This window comes from Nelumbo lutea, chromosome 1 (genome assembly GCF_056320005.1).
Source record: "Nelumbo lutea isolate HS-2025 chromosome 1, American lotus-T2T, whole genome shotgun sequence".
NCBI classification, from domain to species: domain Eukaryota; kingdom Viridiplantae; phylum Streptophyta; class Magnoliopsida; order Proteales; family Nelumbonaceae; genus Nelumbo; species Nelumbo lutea.
The window spans coordinates 22033129-22057747 of record NC_142684.1 but is presented as its reverse complement, the minus strand read 5'-3'; the positions used below and the strand labels follow the sequence as shown (position 1 = coordinate 22057747).

At 36.8% G+C, this 24619-nt stretch overlaps 1 protein-coding gene and 2 pseudogenes across 3 annotated transcripts; 1 reads left to right on the top strand and 2 right to left on the bottom strand.

The window, feature by feature from the left end:
* Positions 1–2691: 2691 nt before the first annotated feature.
* Positions 2692–10693, bottom strand: LOC148873912 (uncharacterized; annotated as a pseudogene). The gene is made up of 11 exons (XR_016105885.1): positions 9866–10693; positions 9614–9694; positions 7999–8094; positions 7762–7845; positions 7582–7651; positions 7240–7322; positions 4661–4740; positions 4443–4541; positions 4222–4329; positions 3174–3263; positions 2692–3070 (listed from the first exon to the last, which is right to left on the bottom strand). The product of XR_016105885.1 is annotated as an uncharacterized LOC148873912 (transcript).
* WTF9 (Ubiquitin carboxyl-terminal hydrolase family protein) lies at positions 10649–16256 on the top strand. Of its 2 annotated transcripts, none has more exons than XM_088966688.1 (2): positions 10649–10994; positions 11102–12441. In XM_088966688.1, the coding sequence occupies exon 2, from the start codon at positions 11175–11177 to the stop codon at positions 12282–12284; it is 1110 nt and encodes a 369-aa protein (XP_088822814.1). In that variant the 5' UTR covers positions 10649–10994; positions 11102–11174; the 3' UTR covers positions 12285–12441. The 2 variants fall into 2 exon arrangements, 1 of the variants encoding a protein (XP_088822814.1); XR_016105884.1 differs by adding an exon at positions 15599–16256 and having other exon boundaries at positions 10813–12339.
* A 2891-nt stretch (positions 16257–19147) lies between these two features.
* On the bottom strand, positions 19148–19976 carry LOC148873910 (uncharacterized; annotated as a pseudogene).
* Between the last annotated feature and the right edge of the window lie 4643 nt (positions 19977–24619).

Below are 24619 nucleotides of genomic sequence, written 5' to 3'. Positions count from 1 at the left end.
GCCATGCCTTGGAAATCGAGAAGGTGTGGTTTGGAGCAACACCAAATTTAACGTTTCTTCAGATTGGAGCTCGTTGCTGCCAATGAGGATGTGATGTGACAGTGACGTGGACTTCCTATAAAGGGCACCAGTGCTGAAAACAGTTATATAGCATTGGTACCAAACAAAAAGTGTTGTTGCTGATCTAGGAAACGTCCCACCTGGCAGCAATGTTTCCAAACAAAAGAAAAAGACACCACTTCTCAAAAAACGGTGCTTCCAACTCACATATCATCTGCAACATCGATGCCAAACATATACTATATGTTTCTAAGAAAGAGCCCAACCCATTTAGGAACGTAATTGATAAGGAAAAACTTACCAAACAACCTATGTACAAGAAATGGAAACTTGCAATAAGAGTTTCTCCCTTTCTATTATCAATCATTTTTCTCAATTAAAACTTCTCTCTTCCTATGTTTCACTCTTAAACAGTTTGTTCTTATATTTTTCCTTGTTTTACTCTTCCCTATTTTTTTTTTCCTGTTTAAGGCTGAAATAAGGAATTTCTAAGTCAATTAACGAAAGTTTATTCCCCAAGTATGTCTAGAACAACTGTTTACATAGATTATAAGAACTCAGAACTAGCATATTTGATTGGTTCTGATGAGGGGTGATTTGGCCTGATCTATTCATGCACGGATACATGGAAGCAATATGCTTATTAGACATTGACTTGGCACTTTCTGCCACCTCAGTAGGCTAGATCACCTCAGGTACCTCAGTCACATCGGCCAGGACCAAGGTCCGAGCATCTCATGACGGCCCGACCTGCCGATGTGACATGTAGCCACCTTCTAAAAGCGAGCCAGCTATCTCCGAGCTCTTTAGGATCACGTTGCACGGTTGTAGGTCTTATCCTTGTCCCGCCCGGATCATACTGACTCGACAAACCTTATCGGTTAGCACGAAGTCCACCTCTTGGTGTGGAATGGACTCCTAATAGCGTGGGCCGAAGATCTCGAAAGTGTTTCATGAGACCTACGGCAGTTCACCTATTTAAGGGCATCAACCTTAGCAACACAAGGTACATGCGATTTACTGCTTACTAGCATTCTAGCATTCAAACATTCAGCTCACTCAACAAGAGTACTAAGTTAAGCATCAGAGTGCCCACACGGGGTAAGCCACCCCGGGTTCTCTAAGCTTTTCTCTTCTTGTAGTTTGACCGACCAGCTAAACAATCGATGTTTAAGCTGCCCTCCAACTAGGAGCAACCAGTTCGTGCACAATCAGCTCCCAACCCTAAGGATAGTGAATTTGGTTTACAAGAACAATTTTCCCATTTCGTTTAAGACCGAAGAAAGTAGTGTTGGATCGGTTGGTTTTCAAGTATATCCAAAACCGGTTCACTATCGCAAATTGATGGTGATAGTTGGAGCACCTATCGGTGTCTCTACGGTGTTCTACATGCTCATCGCCGATTGATTAATGGACTAAAGAAACAGTTAAAGGGCTACTGTCCCAATATTATTTTCTAATTCTCAAGTCTTAGCCTTTTACAAAACATATTAACCATGCCTTTTTTTATCAAACATTTTTGACCCAGCTATTACAATTTGCAATGCTGAAACTGTTCATTTTACCAGTTTTTTGATCGGCCAATTGTTTCTGATTAGTTATTAATTTCGGGGAAGGGAAGGTTCAAAATATCATTACATATCGATCCGTTGATACTTATTATATCGGGGCCTTTTTAATATATCCCTATAAGGGTTGTATCGGGTCAGGCCATGGTTCAGAGAATAAACGAGACTTAACCGGCCTGAATCAGGCCATGATTCAGAGAATAAACAAGACTTAACCAACCTTTTTAAATCGATTTTAAAAAATAAATAAATAAAACATAAAAAAAAAAAAACACTGATACAGGCCGATACACCCTACCGATATATCTGCCTGTATCGATAACGACATAGCAACTAGGTGATTGTTAATAACGACATGGCAACTATTATCAATGATCTGCAACAATCTTTAATTGATTTTACTCCTCCGAAGTAGGTTGTTTCACAGGTTTATGTTTGGCTTGTTGCCTTTGATGAGTCGTCGATTTCCGGCCAATTTCCTGCTATAAACTGAAAGCTGCATCCACTAGTAATCACAACCCATTTTGCAAGAAACGGGTGAAGAAGATGAAGTCATTGGGTTCATGCAACCCATTTTTCAATTATTTCAAGGGTCAATCCGACACGTGACTTTTGAACTTTTGCAAACATGCCACCATTAATGCTAATGTGCCCTTGACTTTTGCATAGGTGATTAGGCGCCCGGTATTACATTTTATAATAATTATAATTATTATTTGACGAGATAATCTATAAGATTACTAATAATTAATAATAATCTATTAATTAACAGTAATATATAACTACACTTAATAATATACTACTGTTAACGGTAATTAATATAATTACTAGTATTTGTATTTCTATTAAGATATACAACTGTTTTAAACTAAGAAAAACAGAAATTATTGTAATTTAATTATTTAATAATTATTACTATAAATTATTAACAGTAATACATAAAATCATAAATTATTAATTAACAGTAATTTTATAATTGTAAATATTTAATAATAGTAAATTACAATTGTAGATTGTAATTATTTAACAATTATTACTGTAAATTTTTAACAGTAATCTATTATTTTAATGCTTCTAAACTTAGATTTCTATTAAGAAATAAAACTGTTTTAAATGACACGAGTGGTCTTAACCAGCTTGTACAATATATAACCCAAAAATAATGCTTGGGTTGGTCTGAACTATCTTAGACAATTGGAATGTCATAAGCTCTTTTGGTAGAATTTTGCTTAACGAAATTCAATCATGTTCTTCCCCTTTGAGCGGTGTGATCCACTGTAACTCGGGGAGAGGTCCCTCCAGCCACTTGTTCAAGCAAGGGGTCAAAATCTTCCGAACTTGAAAATTTTTTATTTTTCTCCAATGCAGTAAGTGTAGAACCAGGAAGAAAAATTCTCCAAGCTAAGTAAGAAAAACCTCCTGCGTCTTGTGTCCATCTCCGGCTGAAGTTCATAAACCGCCATGCGTTGGTAGTGAGTATATGGTTAAAAAAATTGTATGATGTGATTAATTTTACCAAATTTTGAGAGGGAATGAGTATATTACCTTGTGAACCCACTCGTATTCACCACCCTTGGTGTCAAATGTTCCATGCTGCAGACTAATCAATTTCAGCGTGAAACGAGGGCCACACTCCTGCAATATTTTGTGGGGTGGGGAGAGAGAGGTTGTAAGGTCACTGAACTAAAATTAATGGCTGATAACAGATAATAATGTTAACCCTGATGTACAAAACACATTATCTTCCTCATTCAGCTGACTCATAAATTGTAGATTTTGCAGCAAAAAATAAGGTAATATAAAATGTTAAATAAAATAAACAGATTTGAGGCGACCCAAGCAGCCTTAGGTCATCCTTAATGGTCAAAGAAAGTTCACAGCTCTGATGATCATATATGAAGGAACTTTGTTCCCTTTGCCAGTTTGCTGGTACATTTGGCGAGGAATAGGTCAATCTTGGAAGATGAATGATGCTCACTTGTTCATGTAATTGGAAAGAGTCTCTGCTTAAACTTTTTATTGCATGTACTCTCACGAGACAGTCTCTCATGGATTCTTGAGGACACTTCTATGTAAAGTTTCCATTTTATCTCCTACATTATTTAACAAAGATAAACAGTTAATGTACAAGATGAATAGCACTTTTTTTTCTAATTAGTAACAAAAGGTCAAAAACTGTACTTAGTAACAAAGATCATGTTTTATTAGACCCTTTTTTATTAAAATTCAAAATATGTGAACTATTTTAATAGTATATACTTTTCCATAGGCATTTCCTCAAGTCCATGTTTTCCCATCTTGCTGAATCAAACTCTTGGAAACACATCAACACTGGTTCTCAAGACTAATGGAAATCGAAGACTTCAATCAAGCCATGTTTAAGAGGTATTAAAGGGTACCAGATTTGACTCCTCTTGCAATGTATGGCTTAAGTTCTGATTACTTGTGCATATGTCAATTTTTTCGTGACAATGTAAATACTTCTCATATATGGGGCAGTAACCTTTGCAATTTATCTTCGTTCATGCTTTTTAACTACTTATCCAAAAAAAAACGTAATAATAATAAAGTAATAGATCAGTCAATGTGAAACCTGAAGACGTGCAATCACTTTCTCTTGAGGTATTTTCTCATCTTTGGCATCCTTGGACTTTTACCATTTGAATTGCTCTGCTTCATTTCTTTCGTCTCAAAGATGTACCTAGTTGCACAAAAGAAAGATTTGTTACTACATTGTAAATATATCAAATTGCAAAAGCCTTCTGCAAGAACAGGCAAACTCCTTATGTTTGTAAACAGCAAAAGGAAACATACCTATGGTGGCAAAAGAATATCAAGTCCCGCTGGTTGTGAAAAGTTACAACTCGCCGGCCACGGAAATTTGGGTCTTGAGAGAAAAGTGATTGTATTAGCCTAATGATTTAAATCATTCAAAAACAAAAATGGTTAGAAAATAGAAGCCATACTTTGAATGAAACTAAATGTAAGGAAATCATATATAAAAAAGAAAACAAAGAAAACCAGATTTTCACCTCCCGATACGATGACCCAGGCGTGTTGTAAAGTTGGTCAGTATCAGTTCAGGCTTATGACTTGTTGGATTACCATGGTTCTGCAAGCATATAAATATTTCAACATTCAGTTTAATATGTTGCAACCCCAGAAACTCATCCTCTGTCATTTGTCTTGCATGCTATCTAGTTGAAACTAACATCCATTAGGAACTAAGAAGATGGCTCAGATTCACTATCCTGGAAAAATGGAAAACTCATACTTGAAATTTTAGAAAAGCAAATAGTGGGCATCCTCTTCAGGCCTTTAGAATCCTTAGCATCCCTTTCATGTCACACCTAAGGATTATCTTCCATGTTCTTTCTTTGAGAAAAAACCTTCATTGCTTCTACTGACTTTGCTCAGAACCTTATCACTAGCTCATGGAACAAGTCTGATGAATAAACCATTTGCTTAAGGAGCATCATATGGATAATGAACAAGGTAAATAATCCCACTGAAAAAAAAAGTTTAGTAGGTAAAATCACCTGGAAAAGAGATCCATTTAACCTATAAATCTTTTCTATTGCAGCTTAGCAGGTTATTCAAAAGGAATCAACAAGCTTAGCTACGTTCGGACTGAGTTTCAGCAGAATGGGCACTGCCACATCGCAAAAAAAAAAGCCCTTACCTGGGAATTCTTTGAATATATAGGAAGACTAAAATTAATTTGATGGTTGCTGCCTAGGGAACCCTGAACAATCTGGAATTGGTAGAATCTTCAGAGATCATAGTAGCAGCATGTTACTCAGATTTCCTGGATTTTTAGGAAGGCAAGTCACTAAAGTCTGAAATGTTAATGGTCTTAAATTTGCCTTACTGAGTGCTGTAGGGATTTGTTCGTTGAGGGCAAATGCCAAGTAGTGATAGGTTGATTTACTACAAGAGAGACTACGGAAGCAAGTTGAGCTGGGTCACCTAAACCCAACCTCAAAAAATCGGGGGGGATTGAGGTTGTGATTGAAAAATATGAACTGGGCTTAACTTTGGGTTGGGTGGGGATAAGGCCTTGGGGAACCCCACTTGACATGTCTTCATATTGGTATATATGAATATCATATAAATATGCATGCATTTATGTATATGTATCAATAATTTTAACGGAAAAGTACGGACAGGCCCAATGCAGAATTCTGATTTCCCCTGCAGAGCTATAAACATTCAAAATGTCAACAACCCACACTCTATGCACCAACGCCCGCCCGTAAATTGGCATCAATTCCGAGCTGGCACCTACCCCAACTGTACTTTGGGCCTACAAATTCTGACCCTGGACTGAACCATCATTCTCCCTAATTTTAATTTTAAAGGTAAAAATTTTATAATATAATATAAGGATGGAACTCCTAAGCATCATAACTTTGTCCCTTAATCGATCAATCCTAAAATTAAAAAACTTAAAAAGTGAGAACATCATTTTGAGCAAAAAAAAGTGAAGAAATCGGGCTAATCCAACCCAAAGTCATTAGCTGGGGATTCAACAACTAAGGTTGGATTAGGATTGGCCTCAACCTGACCTAATCCTGCCCAACTGTGCACACCAAGAGAGGAAGACACATGGCCTCAGATTCAGGTTGAGAGAAGCACAAAATCTACCGGTCAATCTGAATTGCTATTTCAGATGGGTAAGTAGATCTGCAAATGATAGGACAGATGCTTTAGCAGGAAGTGGTGTGGACAGAGTAAAATTTTAGGAGTGTTAGAAGTGGAGGCAAAATGGTAAGCAGTTTTTTTTTTTTTTTTGTCTCTTATGTATGACAGTTTTAAGCTGTAAGAAGAATTTTTTGTATTCAGATTTCGTTTCAAAATCCTTGAAGTGTTGGGCACCATCTTTTCCACAACCATAGTTGTCAAGGCAGAGCCTAGGCAACAAGGTGCCCTTGGAGGCTCACCTTGCCCAATCGCCAAGCAGTTTTGTATATTGTGTTATAAAATACTTTTGTGTTCTTGTAAATAGATATTATTAAACTACAATATTCATTTTGTGTTTATATACTAATTTCTTTTTATTATTTTCTTATTTGTCAGGGCTTAATCAACACAAACATTGTTAAATGCTGTATTTAACCCTCAAAGACTTCAAAACCTGAACCAGGAAGAACTTAAAATTTTGTCTAATCAACACATATCTTCTTCTTCCACTTTTTTTCTTTTCTTCTTTCCCTATAACAAAATAGGGGTTCAGCCCCCTTATGTTTTGAAATTTCTTTTCTTTATTCTCTTTCTTATTTTTTGTTGATGTTCTATACTTTAACATGAAGTTTATACTTTTCTTACAAAAGTTATGGATAATTATTAAGGAAACATGGTTACGGAACCTAGGGAACTACCCTAGGATATATGTATTTTACTTTAAAAAAAAATCCATTGCCTAGGCAACACCTAGGTGGGCACCAGGTGACTAGCAGACAAGGCGTCCCCCTATGACCTAGCCCTCACCTTGGTGCCTTGAAAACTATGTCCACAACTTTAATAAAAGTTGATCATGATTGATCAAAATATTATCAAAAGAAAAGTGCAGATGTGCATGCCTGTGAGAACATGCATGCCCATTAAATACCTCGATATCTTTGCGCAAAACTAGTTTTGAGAGCTTGAAATGTGCAGTTGGTCCATCAGGTAGAGCAATGATCAGAAGAGCATCTACAGTATAACAAGAGGCTTCAAATATCAATAACCAAAAGGAAGACAATATTAACACAAAACAAAACAAAAAAAACAGAAACAGATTTCACAGAAATATTCATAGTTGCAAAAGAATGGATAAATATGGATCAGCAATACAAATTTTATAGTAGAATAGATCATGATTCAGTTATTAATATACACAACCATAAAATTACAATTGAACAAATTGAGAACATATTCAAAGTCTCTTTGGGGATAAAGCAGCAACCGATACCTGGTTCTCTAAGGTTAGTGTGGACAACTATGACAGAAGTGAAGTCCTTGTTTTTTGCATATTCCACAATCTGTGTCACAAATTAAAAAAAAAAAAGGGCCTTCTATAGATCATCGTACCCAGGAACCCAGATTATTAAAATATAGCATTACAACATGCTACAATTCAAACACACAGCACCTTCTTCAAGTCAAAGGTTCCCCTCTTATAATAGTGGACATTTGGGATGACTGAAAGTAGCTCTGAGATAAAAGCAGGCCCTCTCTGTAAATCAAGTAAAATATACATAAATCAGCAATTGTTCAAAAAATAAGCTTTGCAAATGATATAAGAATATCCTTTGAAGATTTAGAAATCTATAAAAGTTCAGTAGCTTCCATGCTATGTACAATCAATAAAGAGGGATGAAGAACATACAGTAGAGTTAAAACGACATGTGGTGATCAATATCTTTGGAGTGCACTCCCTTTTAAGAATTGAACTAAAATCATCTACATCATTTCCAGCAAAGAGCTGCATATGAATCAGGGTTAAAATGTTAAAGAGTCATGAATATACAACATAATAATTAATAAGGAAACAAGAAAAGGAATAAGAAACAATATGATCCACAGTACAAGTTTTCCACCATAAGAAATAAAATTCAAACAACAAACAACTATTATGAAGCATGAGAAACTAATTTGCACCAATCAGAAAAGAAATGGTTCATTATTGTACAAATAAGAAGCACTTCACTAGATTCAACAAACTTCAATAAACGATAACAATTAAGTACTTAAAAAATGATATCAGTTAGGTATTTTTATATGATATCAGTTAGGTAATATTTTTTTTATGATATCAGTTAGGTAGTATTTCCTTATAGATAAACATCTTTAGGCTGTATGAGTTTACATATTTTACTACCTTAATAGAATACCATTTTGTTGTTTTTCAAAAAGAAAAAAATTCTCCTTGTAAACCTGAAGTTATTCCTTTGATAGATTTCTGCCTAGCACAAACCTCCATTTCTTTGCCTGGCACCTTCCTACCCACTACAGATATCTATCACAATTCCTCTACTCTCTACTTATTTGCTTTTCTCAGATTTCTACCTTTTCGGTCATATTATTCTCCTATAGCGTTTCAGAGACTTGTGGTCATACGCAGTCAGTTAAGCAATTGTATCAATTGTTAACCATTAACAGAGATTGGAACCATATTGTTGACACTTAATCTTTAGTTTTTTAATCTCAATAAAAGTTTTCAAACTTGCCCATAAAAATGTTATCTACAAACCACTATCAGCAATTTTATTTTTGATAAATAATGAAAGTTTTATTAAGGATCAATAAAAGGATTACATAGTGCCAAGTAGAGGCACAAGATGCAGCCTCAAAAGCAAAAAAAAAATAGAATTACAAATGGGCCCAAAATAATTGATCCTTATGCCTGCCAACCCATTAGCCGATATCCTTTACCATTGAACTCTAATTATTATATTTGTAGTTAGCCAATTGAATCTTCTCATAGCCTCCCTATATGCCCTAACAAGCTAGTGCCTGAGTGTCTCCCTCCGGTTCCTTCAACCACCTGATTACTAGCTTAGAGTCAACTTCAATTAGCAGTCTCTCGTAGTTTAATTCTCTAGCAATCTATACTCCTTGTAAAATTGCTTGGAACCCTGCATTTACTGAATTCCCCACACCAATAGGACCATTACCAGCAACTATTCTTTTTTTTTTCTCTCATACTGAGTGCTGATGCTTGTATTCTATTAACAGATGCCTATAATTAACTCCTCAGAGTGAACTAGTTTTTTGCAAACGCAAACAAAGTAATAGAGCGCCAATGCACTTAAAAGGCATAACATGCATTAGAAAAAACTCATCGGTCACAGAAAAATAAAAAATAAAAGAAGGAAAAGAATTGCTGTAGATGACCGATTAGTTCATTGCAACAAGTCCTGATTATTTCTGCACACATGTAATTCATTTGAAATTTTTCCTTTTAATCCAAGGAAAAACAAGAAACAATAGAGAGGGCAGACCTCTTCATCATCAGGTTTACAGACTGTCTCGTCGAACTCTTTGGTGTTCTCAATCGTACGAGGGATCTTCTTTGGTGGAGGCTGCATAAAAGGTTAAAATAAAATATGTATTAAAAATTTCACCTTCAATCATCTAAGTATCAAAACCCTAAACCCTAAAAACCAGTAGAGTACATTGTTTTACTCTTCTCTTCATGGTTGAACAAAGTTGGTGATTTTAAAGAAGAAAAGGGGAAGGGACAAAGAACATACCTCCTCGCCGAGTTCGAGATCTCTTTTCTCTGCAGCATCACGAGCCTTAAGATTTTTGCGCTTCTCAAGCTTCTTCTCGTGCTTGAGCTTGGCATGAACAGCGGATCTCTTCTCTTTGTTTTTTATCAGCGATGGAAGTATCTGCCTCTTCTTCTCCTTCTCCGACTCCAACAACATCGCTTTCTTCCTTCTTCCTCTTCGCACCCATCGTTTTCCTCAGAAAATACGCAGGGAGTCTGGACTGGAATCCAACCTTAGCCCAGAAACCCTCTATCGACACTTCATCCACGTAACTTTCATAATTGCCACGTCATCATCGCCATTTCTTCTTCTTCTTCTTCTTCTTCTTCTCTCTCCTTTCTTTTCCTCTCTTTCCCTCGTTCACTGCAGCTGGTAAACGAAGTAAGGAACAGGCTCTGCTCGATCGACCCAACGTCTCCCCACTCTCCCCTCTTATTTTCCTTTCACTTTTCCCGCTTCTTTTTCTTTTCTCTTTCTTTCCTCCCCCCTCTTTCTTCTCCTTCTCCTTATTCTCTCCTGCTCCCCTGTTCTTCTGCAACCGAACCTCTCAGAGCACCGCCACCGCCCCTACTTCCTTATCTCCTCAGTCCTCCTTCCCCTATTTCTCTTCTTCCCTTTTCCTCTCTTTTTCTTCTCCGTTTCTTCCCTTCGTTCCTCCTTTTTATATATTTTCTTTTTTTCTCTCTTCAAATTGTTAGTCGTTGTTTCTGTTTCAGGATATCAGCAGCCGAATAACATAACTTTTCGCCATTATTGACACAGCTACTTCAACTTATTGTTGAACTCTCAAACTACAGCAGGGATTTCTGCTTGCATCTCGCGTTCAAGCTCGATAGGAAGTAAACCATTCGTCACCCACGAGACGGGCTACGCACGTACGTCTTCTTTTATCGTGTTTAAAGACAGATGGCGCCACACGCTTGTTGGGAGAACTCTCTTGGGAACGAAGTCCATGGGCAGATCGAGCGCCTCTAGCTAGTACTTTGAAATCCAATTTGGTGAATTGATTGTAATCTCCATTGGAGGCGAGAGCCAGCAAAGTAAACAAGTCTTCACGTTCGGTCGGTTGTAACTCAAGTATTCTCATTTCTACTAGTGGTATAGACAGGTAAGCTTCGTAAAACCCTAAACCCTTGGAGTCTTGTTGAGCCAGACCATGTTCTTCAATCGAACCCACCTCATGAAACTGAAAAAACTACTCTTTTCTTCCCAAAGATCACTGTTATTACTCAGTCAAGAGCAACCCAGTTACAACTACACCCAGAAATGCAACTACGTAGATGTGAAGATGAAATGGAAGAAGGACGCCTTTTATGATTCCATTGAAATCATTCACAAGTCCCCGGAACTCAAAGCACTAATCTCTCTCAAAAACTGTATTGTTAACGCATCTGACGATTGCATTCCAATCGATGCTGTCTCCAAGAGGGAACGAGAATTGGGAGTACCCATGAAAGTTGCCAGGTTTATGAGGCAATATCCATCGGTTTTTGAAGAATTTGCAGGCCCAAAGTACAACCTCCCCTGGTTTAGATTGACGCAAGAAGCCATTAATCTCGATAAAGAAGAGAGGGGGGTCTACTCTGATCAGAATTTCGAACTTATTTTAAGGTTGAAGAAGCTGATACTGATGACCAAGCAGAAGAAGCTTCCGTTGAGGATCATTGAAGGTATGCTATGGTACTTGGGGTTGCCAGAGGATTTCCTACAAAACCCAGGAGCAAATCTTGACAAGTCGTTTAAGTTGGTTGAAATGGGAGATGGGCTTCAAGGACTGACTGTTAATCCAGATAGGAGTATCATGTTGTCTGTAATGCAGAAAAATGTCTTAAAGAGAGGTAACTATATAGAGGGACCATCAGCACCACTTGCCTTTCCTCTTTTCCCTTCCAAAGGTTTGAGGTTGAAGAGGAAAATCTTCAATTGGTTAGATGAATTTCAGAAACTACCGTATGTATCCCCTTATGAAGACTCTTCCCATCTGAATCCATGTAGTGATGTATCGGAGAAACGGGTTGTAGGCGTTCTTCATGAATTGCTCAGTCTCTTTGTTGATCAATCTGCTGAGAGAAAGAAGCTTCTTTGTCTTCGTACCCATCTGGGGTTGCCTCAGAAATTCTACAAGGCATTTGATCGTCATCCTCACATGTTCTACCTGTCACTAAAGAGCAAGACATGCACAGTGATTCTCAAAGAAGCTTACAATGATGATTCAGCAATGGAAACCCATCCCATCTTGGAGGTGAGGAAGAAGTACATCAAACTGATGAATGAATCAAAGATTATTTTGAAAGATAGACGACAAAAGAAGCAGTTCGATGGGTTGGGAGATTACAATTCTGAAGTAGGCACGGATTCTGAAGCTGAAGACAGATGTGCAGTAGGTGAATTTAACTAAGGGAACTTTTGACAAGGATTGATGAAATTGTAAATGATATCTTTGTTCAATGAGTGTAAGTATGAAGCTCTTGGCATGGGTTGTTTTGAGAAACAGATGGTTTATTGGTTCCATGGATTCTTATTACAGCTTGTTGAATGGGTGAATGGTTTATGCATTTCTTTTCTGTGATTTCAAATATCATCAATGCAACTACCCCAGAAAAAGAAAAGAAAAGAAAAAGAGATTCCTTTGTCTAAACCTAACTTGTTTCTAGACGTACAAGGCAAAATAGGTTGAAATTCAAATGAGCATTTCATAGGTTTTAGAAATTAATAGTAACACTAAATAGACCAAGGATTAAATGCTGTTGATATTTAGAAACTAGAAATAAATACTAAGACTACAAACTACTAGGGAGTCTGGTTAAGAAATTCCACACACAAAAAAATAAAACCAAAAATACTTAATTTGGAAACAAGTATAGTAATCCCGTGGTAAATGGAACAAAAACATTGGTGTTTAGACAGTGGTTAATACAAAAAAATATGATCTTAAATTTAGATTTATTACACTGATCCTAGTTATCATGAGTCTTGATTGCATTGTTCATGGCCCTAATTGCTTTGTTCACCCAAACATTCTAGCATGCTTCTTCTAAATTTCCAACAAGCTCAACCTAAATCATCATACTGGTCTAGTACATGAACTCATTCTCTTTTGTTTTTGTTCATCAGCTTTGTCATACAGGTATGGAAAGTCAATACTCAATAGGCATAGCATGTACAAGGTGTTTGGCATGGAATTTGTACTTTTTCCCCAGAATGTAATTTGCACTTTCTAATTCTATTTAAGTGTTTGACATGGACTTGGTACCCATTTTTTATTATACAGGTTGGTTTGTTAACAAAAGTTCAGCATGGTAACCTGGTTAAATGATCTTAATGATCCCAGAGATGGTCTTTTTGTGTATGATAATGTTTGATTTGTAACTTCATGAGTTTTTTAAGTACAATACCTGTTGGTCCTTTATGGATGGTTGAAACCTCAATAAATCTGAAACTTGTTTTCCAAGGTCCAAATAATGACCTTTTATATAGCTTATGAGTTCTAAACCATCTAAGACCAGAATTCTTCCACTCATTTCAGATAGGATATTTTGCAAGAATCAGAACAGTTATGTGATAAGATATGGTCATGGTTGTTTTTCATAATGTTGAAAGAATAGAGCATGCAGTAGATATCCACCTTTAGATATGACAAAAGAGGACAGACATAATTCTCTGGAGGTGCACAAGGGCAGTTTTGGTTTGGACTTTATGGAAGAAAGAAACAATAAAATTTTTCAAGAGAAAGAGAGAAGCATGAAGTGGTAATAGAGTGTAAAGTCTTGAGGGTGGTATGCTGGGTTAGAACCTTGGACAATTTTTCACAGTTCTCCATTGATGGTATCTGGAGGAATTCAGGTACAGTGACAAAAAGCTTTTCATGTACAAGCTTATTTCCTCTTGGATCCCTCCTGAAGAAGACTATTAAACTTAACTTTGATGGAAGCATCTTAGGCAACTTAGGGCCTTCAGGAATAGGAGGGGTTATTGCGTTGTTCAGTTGTTCTCGGGTCTGGTTGGTATGGGAGATTCAGCTAGATCTGAGCTTCTTGCTTCTCTTGAAGGTTTACCATTAGAAAGACAGTTGAGCTTCAATAAACCGGTAATTGAAGGGGATTCCAAGTTGGTGATAGGTTGGCTTAAGAACCCAGAGATAGCTTTATAGGTTTTGAGGGAGGAGATGAAGAGATTAAAATGGATTAGCAGTAACCTGACACTAAAAATACAGTGGGAAAGAAGAGCAGCTAATGAAATGGCATATACTCTAGCCAACCAAACAGGGGGTTACCAGGGATCATTTCTGTGCCCATTTGTAATCTGTCTTTAGTTTGGGAGGGTGCACCTCACACCTCTCTTTGAGCCTTGTACTTCAATCATCCTCTAATAAAATTTACTTATTACTGATCAAAAAAATTGTTGAAAGTATAGAGACCCTTAAGCCAGTTTATCAATGGTGGGGTTGAAAGTTGTAGTTGTGACACACTGTCTTTCATGCTCCCTTGGATAAGTATTGTAATATGTAGGCAGACAGAATGTTACATACTTCATGTATTTCCCCATTAGGATGGACTAAGATATTGTTTAACAATGCAATGTGACAGCTCTAGGGTCCTTGCATGACAAGGACTACATGTTCTCTCCTGTAAACATGATGCATATGCTCTTGGATCCAGAGTATTTGACTTGATCACCTAAAACATTTTTTTTATCAGTAAAAGACTTATATTAATAACAGAGAAGTATTGAATTACAATAGATATAGGTTGCAGTAATGCATTAACCCAATCTATAACCCAGTCTACAGACACATACAAAACAGTTATAGTTCAGCCCGGTCGGTACAAGGTAGGTCTATTTGCCCCCAGTTTTGCTAGGGTATCCGCCAACCCATTTGCAGTCCTTCTAACCCAACCAAACTGAGAGTTGAACCTCCTTGCAATTGTGTCAATTTCTCTGTAGATAAATTTGAGCTTCCAAGGTACTGATGTGATGTTTTTAGCCCAAGAGATGACCAGTAGTGAGTTTCCTTCTATTTCTAAGTCTGTTGTTCCAATCTGCTCAGCCATCTTTAAGCCTTGAAGAAGAGCCAGAGATTCAGCCTATGTTGAGTCACCAATGCCTATTGGTCAGAAGAGTGCCACAACTTCACCTAGATGATTTCTTATCACACCCCCTATGCCTGCCCTTCCCGGGTTACCAAGAGAACTCCCATCAAAATTTAGTTTCAATTTGTTCATTGCAGGTGGCTTCCATTCCGCTCTCACATCTTCTTTGGGTACATCTGTCTGTGCTACTTCAGTCCAATTTCTTAGAATGTCATTCATGGAGAAGTTTTTGAATAGTTCCATGGTCATTACCCAATGTAAACATTGATAAGGGAAAAAGGAATGGTATATGATAATGACTACATGTTCTTCTCCATAAACATAGTCCACAGTATCTGATCTATAGGGAACCTTTATGTTGCTTATGGCCCAGAAATTAATTGGATAGCTATTAATATGATCATCCATGTACCTCTTTCTTGACAAATTCTCATGACTGTATTAACTGCAAAAACTAAGCAATGAAATTTCATGATTAAGGATTGTCAGTTGGAGCAACCAGAAAACTAAGCAATGAAATTCCAGCTGATTGAGCTGACAGGTTTGATTATGTTGCATACCATGTGCAACCAGAAAAGTAAGCATGTTATGACATAATGACATCAGATTATTAATCCTGCAGAATTTCTGTTCTCCAAACACCAATCCTTAATCCTCCCTACCCCACATTATTCTGTGATGGAAGGGGAGATAACCTTGTACTTTGATGGAAGCGCATTTGGAAACCCAGGTGCAGCAGGAATCAGTGGAATTTTCAGAAGAAGAGGTGGCACAGTTATTTGGGCTTTCAGTGGACCAATAGGGATAGCCTCTTCAACAAAGGCTGAAATTATGGCAGCACTAACTGGAATCAGGATTGCAAGAGATCTGGGTTTTCAGAACATCACCATAAAAAGAGATTCAGCAAATACAATCAGGTGGCTAGCTGACCATGGCAGTGGGCCATGGGCTTTAGCACATTTTTTGACTGAAGCAAGGGATATCCTTCTCAACCTAAATGCACAGCTGGGTTGGATCCCCAGGAAGCTAAATACTGAAGTGGATGGTCTAGCAAAAGCTGGTGTTCACAGGGATGTCTTGTTTAGTGATAGTTCTCTCCCTACTTAACTCCTGAGTTGTAATTTCTGTGTACATCTCCTATGTACCCTTTTTCTTTAGGGAGACTGTTTTGGGCTTGTATGTAAGACTTTTATTCTGATTTTCCACCCATCCTTTGGGTGGTGATAACTGTACTCTCATTTTATTATCTTTAAAGAAAGTTACCGTTTCTTATCAAAAAATTATATTGTCCTACTGTAGCTGGATTTGTAGTTGCCTTATGGCTACTAAGGAAACAGGGGACAGGTGTTGGATCTTGAATGTCTTGTTATTTCTAATATCTATCTCAATTCAACTCAATTAAGCCTTGTCCCAACTACATGGGATCTGCAACATGAATCCTGTTCCACCAATCCACTCTGTTCATGTAACATCAGAACAGGTATATGCACATAAGTTAGGATATTCTTATTAATGTAATGTAATGTTATTTGTCAAAAAAAAAAAAGAAAGAAAAAAAGGGAGTATGCATATTCACACAAGATTCTCAAAAGAAAAATATTCACATAAGATTCTCAGGGAAAGATAGACACTACTTGGAAGATTGGTGTTTCAGGTTTTATAATAAGACCTTTTGAGCTTGGACTTGTATACAACCATGTTCCTTGGTATAGAAAGATATTAAAGGAGAAGAGAAGTAAGCAAAGTGAGCCTCAGAAAAACAAAAGGTTGATTAACTTTATTTATTGAAATGCAGATATCCTAGTTTTTTTTTTTTTTTGTTACTTTATCTTAGTAACTAAAGTTAGCTTCTTTTATATATATCATCTGCAATTAGAACCACAGAGAATAAGAGTAGAATATTCCCTCTTTCCTTGCCCAAAAAATGGTCATTACCTAATGCTGGTCTCATCCTTTTGGGGTCTTAGAAGGGGTGGATTCATACAGGCCTACCCCCTGGCATTTTTTGCATGAAGCAACTGGTTTCGAACTTGAACTCATGTTCTCACACATGTCAGCTTGAGTTTTACCTTTTCACTAGGAGATATGCCCATCCCTCCCCAACCCTAAAATAAAATGGAAGAAAAATTTAACTGCAAGGAAAATCTTACCTGACCATAATGTACTTAAAGAAAGAAATTTCCTTAATTGATGTATTCATACATGTGAAAGCAATTAATTCCTACAGCACCAATGCCAAATCCTTGATAGTTCTTGTGATGGCATTCAACAAGATACAAGGACAAGTAAACTAGCAGTCAACCAAGCATGCAGGAGCAGGTATAACATTGTATGATTGTAATATCATTTTGAAGGATTTTGTTATATGTATAACTGAGTAAATTATGTAGAAATTTGCAGTGATCAAGGGAGTATGAATGCAATGGTATAGCTTTTATATTCTATCTAGTTGCACTTCAATTTTTTTTCAAGGCAGTCATTTCTTGAAAGAATTCCATATTTACTATAGCTCTTTTCCTCTTTCTCTCTCTTTCTTGCACATGCCACTGAACCAGTAAGGATAATGGCCATAGTGGTCAAGGCAACACCTAGGCATCACCAAGGCAACTAGGCGGTTTTACAGTGTCACCTCGCCCAAACACCTATAGTTTTGTATACTAGGCGACCGCCCAGAGACTTAGGTGGGCGCCTAAATCCAGCTTCAGTGCTCTTTTTTTCGAAAAAAAACAGGGGCTTCTTCTCTTCAAGCCCAGCTTCAGTTCATTTTTTCTTCGAAAAAACAGGGGCTCCGCCCCTATACCCCTCCTCCTCCTTCTTCCAGCCCAGAGTCGATGCTTTTTTTTTTTTTGAAAAAACCGGGGCTCCACCCCTATTCTCCTACACTTATTATTTTTAACAGCCAAACCTACTCCCTTCCTAGTTCCTAAACTTATAAAATAGTTTAGGTCAGATTCCATCGCCTAGGCACCCGCCTAGGAGACTGGGCGTTGCCTAGCCTTGCCTAGTCGCCTTGACAACTATGATAATGGCATAATTATTTTGGATATATTACTTCTTTTTTATCAGAAACAAAGAAAATTTTATTAAAACTAATTAAGAAAAATGTTACAACAAGAAGTTGTTAAATCTGAACACCCTTTACATCAAAAGAACCCAACACCCCATTGTAATTAAGCCCAATACAGGTGATCTCTATGCACTCTTTGCTTAGCTAATCCATCAGCCAATCCATTAACGAGCCTTCTTACCCATCTAACTTGAATGTTCATAGATCTTGACAACATCTTGAACTGCCTTAGATCATTCTAATATAGCTAAATCACCCCCTTTTCTTTCTTCAGCCACCAAATTATTATTTTTGAATCCTCTTCCACAATCAACCTTGTGATTCCCATTTCCTTTGCTTTTTGTACCTCAAAACAGCAGCCATTAACTCTGCCCCAACTGAATCACTTTGTCTAATTGGCTCTAAAAGCAATCTACATATGTTCCTTCCTTCATCCTAAATCACGCCAACTATAAAGGGTCCTGGATTTCCCAAACTACTTCCATTAAAGTTTCATCCATCCTCCACCTGGGGTTGACCAAACCTCATGGATTCTTTGCTTCCTAGATGATGAGCCAACAATTGAATCCCAACTATTGAAGAAGTCTTCTACTATAAAAATCTGAAAAAAGCACTTCATAGTCTTCACCTAGTATGCTACCGTTAGAGTAACAATCTCGATAATTGACTCCTTATTCTTCTCTTTCTACTCGAAGATTTTTGGGTCTCTCTCTTTTCAATCCAAACTACTATTGCCCTTGTGCATCTCCATAATTGCATCTTCTCCTAGTGCTCCTTAAGAAAGATGGGCTAAAGAGCCTATCCAAACTAATAAGAGGGATCCACCTACAACCAAAAAGCAAGTAAAACCATTCCCAAATACAGCAAACAAAGTCCTTGTTTGATGATTAAGTACTTGTTTAAAGAAGTATTTGTTACGTTAGAAGTACTTATTTTAACAACCACTTAAGGTTGTTTGGTAACCTACTTTTCAAATCACTTATTATGTTTTTAAGCACTTATTGGAGTGGGGATGTTTGGTAAACTACTTTCCCCATAAATGCTTATATTGACACAAATGACAATTTTACCCTCCATTGTAGATTACTCAAATCTCTCCCTCTCCTAGGGATGTTTGGTATTCTCCTCCACTTGCACCCTTTCTGCTTTCACTGTAGCATGGAAATCAGGGGGAAACATTGTTACCCTCACTACTTCAGTAGAGACATTCTCATCAACCATCCAGTTACTACTACTCTTTGTTGAGCCAATCTCTTCCTCCTCATCAAGTTTGTTGTCTTCTCTAGCAGGTGAAGTTGGAGAGTACTGAAATTTGCACAGAGGATGACACGCTCTCCTCTTCCTAGAGGTAGAATCTTCTATTTTATCTACCTCCTCCTTCAATTGCAATTCTTCCACCTTCACAGTTCTATAAGAATCGGATGAAAACACCTCCACTCCCTCAATCTGATTATGCAAATTTTGTTCCCCCACCCTATTCTTGCTCCTCTTACCTTGCTTCTCATCAAGCTCCCCATCTTTTCTAACCTTAGAATTCATCAACAAGCATTGGGAATTGCAAAGAACTTCGTCAATCTCCATCTCCTTTTCTTTATTGGCCTTCTGAAAATAGGATGAAACCACCTGCCCTCCTTTCCTCCTCTTCTTCTTCTTCTCCTATTTCTCATCATCATTGCTTCTCCTCCAGGAACCAGATTTTTCTCCCTCAAGGGCCACTGCCTCTTACCCATTCTCCTCGGCTTCTTCAATAGCCTCATGATGGCAGGAGACCTTGTTTTTTGAATGATTCTCGTTATCCGTCGGAGAACCCAACAACCGTGCCTTGGGATTTTCTAGTTTCTTAGTCGTAGACGTCTCAAAATCAAGGTGGCGAAGACTATGGAGGCGATGGTACCGTCTATTGCGATTTTTGTCTCCTCCTCCTCTTCTTCATGTTTTGGTTCAATTCTCTGCTTTCTTCTTATCTTTCTAATTCTACCACTTCAGCAACCATTTGGTTGTTTTCGTGTTCATGAGAATCGGCCGAGGAAATCCTCCCGTGACGACGTTGTTTCCTCTTCTTCCCGATTGAAGAAATTGGATTTAACACTCAAAGAAATTGGATTTAACACCCAAATTTGCCTGTGGACCTGCAACCAAACGTTGTCGCTGCCTGTTGTTGTAGGGTTTCGAATGGAAGAAGATGATAAACTCAAGTGGGGGTAGTTTTGTCATTAAAAAATAGGGATGGGTTTGTCCCATTCGAATGAAGAAGCACTTCTTCAAAAAGTGCTGAAAAAAAAAAAACCACATCCATGTCACTTTTTTAAGTACTTTTTTTAACAATAAGTACTTCTTACCCTCTTTTTTACCAAACACCCATAAGTACTTAAAAACCACTTATGTGGTCCAATGTCTTAAAAGTACTTGTTTAAATAAGAACTTTTAAATGTTCTCGAACACTACCAAAGAGGCAAGAGATTAAGATGTGGTAAGCATACTCACCATTAAATTTACACAAAAAGCACCATTTTGGTCTTTTCCTTTGCAACAAGCCACACGTATTAATGCAACCATGATAAACTTTCCAACAAGAAAGGTCTAGTTTTTAGGGGAATAGGCATACTCCAAACTTCTTTCACAAGAAAAGGAGAGGAAGAGGCACAAAAGAGGAAAATAAGGATTTACAAGTAAACAACCCAACAGAATGAGACCAAACCTAACTATCACTCATAGATACATCAAAGTCTAACTTCTCCAAAATATTAAGTAGGCAAGAGATTGAAGTCATTTTAGACTCTTGTTTTAGCTCAACCTAATAGAAAGAGAGATTTAGATACGTGTTTTTTTTAACTTGAGAGAGAAAAGAAAGAGGGAAACACATCTTTTAAAGGAAGCTCTCCAATCCAAACATCTTCCTAAAATATAATTTTATTACTACAAGCCAAATCAACCTAACATGCTCATGAAACAAAGGAGAATACCATGTACTGCTTTCCACAATGTAACAAAATTAGCTTTGCGTAGAATACTAACATCCCAAAAATTCATTGAGAGCCTATGAATACTTGAAACCACTTTATGCCACAACCTTTCATTCTCCAAGGAGAAACACCATAACCATTTATCTAATAGAACCAAGTTTTTCAAGTTGATGTTTCTTAAACCTAAACCACCCTTCTTCCTTTTAACCACCTTCTCCCATCTCACCAAATGAGCATTTTTCCTATCTCCTAGTTCCCAAAGAAAATTCTGAATCAATTCTTTCACTCTCTTCATAACTACTTGAGATATAGTGAAGACGGGCATAAAATAAAAAGAGAGATTAACCAATATGGATTGTATCAAAGCGATTCTCCCACCTAAAGAGATATAATTTATTTTCCACCATGCCTATCTTTTCTTTATCCTCTCTACCATCGGATTCCAAAAACTATGTGATCTTGAGTTATCCCTAGAGGTAATCCTAAATATTTTAATGGCCAATTCCATCTCTCTCACCCCAAATTCTTAGCCATAAGACTTAATTCCTCTATTTCCACATTTATACCAACTATCATGCTCTTGTTCCAATTGACTTTTAAATTAAACGTTATTTCAAAAAGGCCCACCACTAATTTCAATTTTTCAACCCTAACTCTATTATTCCCATCACAAAAAAACCCAATATGCCATCCACAAATTGAAGATGAGTGATCAACACTCTATCTTTCAAAAAGGCCCACCACTAATTTCAAATTTTCAACCCTAACTCTATTATTCCCGTCACAAAAAAAAAAAAAAAAAAAAAAAACAATATGCCATCCACAAATTGAAGATGAGTGATCAACACTCTATCCCTCTCCAACATTCATCCTTTATATAATTACAACTGACTAGCCATTGATATTAACCAGCTTAGAACTTCTACCACCAAAGTGAAGAGGAAAGGGGAAATGGGATCACCTTCTCTAAAGCCTTTAATAACTTCAAAAAAAAATCTACCACCATCATATTAACAATTATTAAAAATGGCTAGCTTATAAGCATCTCTTGATCCATTTGCACCACAACTCTTTAAAACTGCAATTTGTTATAATGTTTATTAAAAACTCCCAATCTGCAAGGTCATAAGCTTTCTCCAAGTCTAGTTTAATTGTCACTCCCATTTTCCTATACCTTTTTTGAGCCTCTACATATTCATTCACAATAAGAATTTGGTCCACAATCTACCTGTCCTAAATAAAGACCCATTGGAATTGAAAAATAATTGAAGGGAACACTTTCTTTATCTTTAAAGACAACACTTTAGCAATTATAAATGTTGGCAATCAAACTAATGGGTTTGAAATCCTTCGGATGACTAGCATTAGACTTTTTTGGCCCAGGTAATAAAAGTGGAGTTTATTCCTAGATTAACTATTCCCCTCCTGTGAAACTCTAGAAACACTTTATCAAATCCTCCTTTGTGATCTCCTAACAATCCTAGTAGAAAACTAGAAATCTATTGTAGATCCATATGGACCTAGTGCCTTTGATATGTCCATGGCAAAAATTGCTTCCTTGATTTCATCTTCCTCAACCCTTTTTTTTCCAAGAGTTTGGTTTTCAAAATTTTTATAGTAGCATTCTAGTTCAGGATTATCATCATTAAATGACATGGTGCTAATGTATTTGCATGAAATTACCTTTTTGCTTAGCTATAGTTTTAAGTTTTAATCAAGTGATTTTGAATGTCATTTTGCTTATGCATATGCCCTAAAACCAATAATGTAACATTGTACAAGGGAAATTTTGTACTCTTTACATTTTATTAATAAATGGGCATTTTTCATTCATGTATTCTGATATTGTATTTTACGTGAATGGTCCAAAGCATCTGTGACAAGTGGTGTATTCTTAAGTGTATTAAGAATTTGAGATATGATTATCTTGATACAAGATATTTAAAAAGTTCTTAGTTGGAGGATCTTCAAGAGGGCTTTGATGATTTGAATAAACTAGTACATATTATTTTTTTCCTTAGTAGGGTGATGAATCTCAAGTAACTTTTGTGGAGACACTCAAGCAAATATGTGGGTGCTTGTTAGAGAACAGGTTCACTAAACTTGACCCACTAATAGAATAGTTACATGGAATATCTTGTGAATAAATGATTCTATTATTGCAGTTGTGTAGATAATCCTTAGACCCGAGGCATCATGGATACCTTGTATATGAACCTTAATAGTTTGATAGCGTAAATACTTATACCCTAATCAAGGGCATAATGCACGTACATGTCAACTATGGTAACTTATATATGGAGGCATGTGAATGCACAATATTGATCTTACTCTCCATGTGGAAAGAGAATGCCCTATGCAACTAGATTTGGTGTAACTCAGAAGTCTTTTGCTAAGGCAATATGGTTTATAGAAGAGTTGCAAGTGTCACCATATGAGTCATTATAAATTTAGTGTGACATGATTGAGCTATTAGGGCTGACATAACTCTTTCAGGACATTATATGATAGAAGGATTCTACTACATGATAATTGTAAACAGAAAGGTTCAATTTGTTGAATTCAAGCTATTAGGGTAGTCATGACATACTGTTAAGTATCACTGGAACCTCTGTAAATAATAGTCTACTATTCACATTCAAGGGAGAATTAAAAGTTTCTTTTAATTCAATTCGACTAGAAGGAGTTCTATTTGGGATGTTGAAGCACAAGATTCTAGTTGCAATGTTGTTGTTAGATGTAATAATCAGACCATGCTCTCCAGGCTCACTAAATAGACTATTAGATTATGACACAATGAATCAATGATGACATTTTCCACCACAAGTTCCCTTCTCAAGAGGTAAACCCATTGCATTCATAGGAGAATCAGTATTGGTGAAAAACTCAATTGCCACTATTGGAAATGTAGTTTCAAAAATTTGGAGGCATTTCCTTTAAAATGTTATTTTCCCCCACTCAAGTGACTAAGTTCGTTGGTAGATTCCAAGAAAGTCCATTCCTAATATACAAAAGATCCTTGGATGAGAAACTACTTAAAGAATCTCCAAAGAAACTTTTTTGTGAGAGAGTAGCCACTTATATTGAGAGAGAGTATTCTATATTGTAAACTTGTGTAGAAAATAACATGACTTACACCCTGAAAAGAAACTTATTTGTTTGAAGAGACTGTTTGTACAACCACATTTTTAAATTATGTGACTATTCAAAGTTAATTAATAGTTAATGAGTAATGGTCGTTAATTATTAGATGATGTCCCTTGATCACAAGTAAACAATTCATGAATGTTGGCATTAAATTAAAATGTCAATAGTCCTATTTTGGCATCCCAAAGTGTTTCATTTCACTTTTGTGTAAGTTTGTGTGATTCGCAACCCAGGTCAAATGTGATTTGTGGTTTGTAAATCACGACTCACAATTTATGATTTCCATATTGTGATGGAAATCTCACTTGCAATGAGAGTTTTGTAATTTGTGATATCTTGCTTGTGATGGTCATCTCGTCTCGTCTTGCCTCATCACATCTCATTTCATCTTGTCTCATCTCATTTTATTTCATCTTATCTCATATCATCTCATCTCACTTGTGAGTGGTGCATCTTCATATCATCT

What these genes read in the sequence shown, in the direction of transcription:
- WTF9 (XM_088966688.1), top strand. Translation starts at nt 11,175, where the DNA reads ATGAAATGGAAGAAGGACGCCTTTTATGATTCCATTGAAATCATTCAC.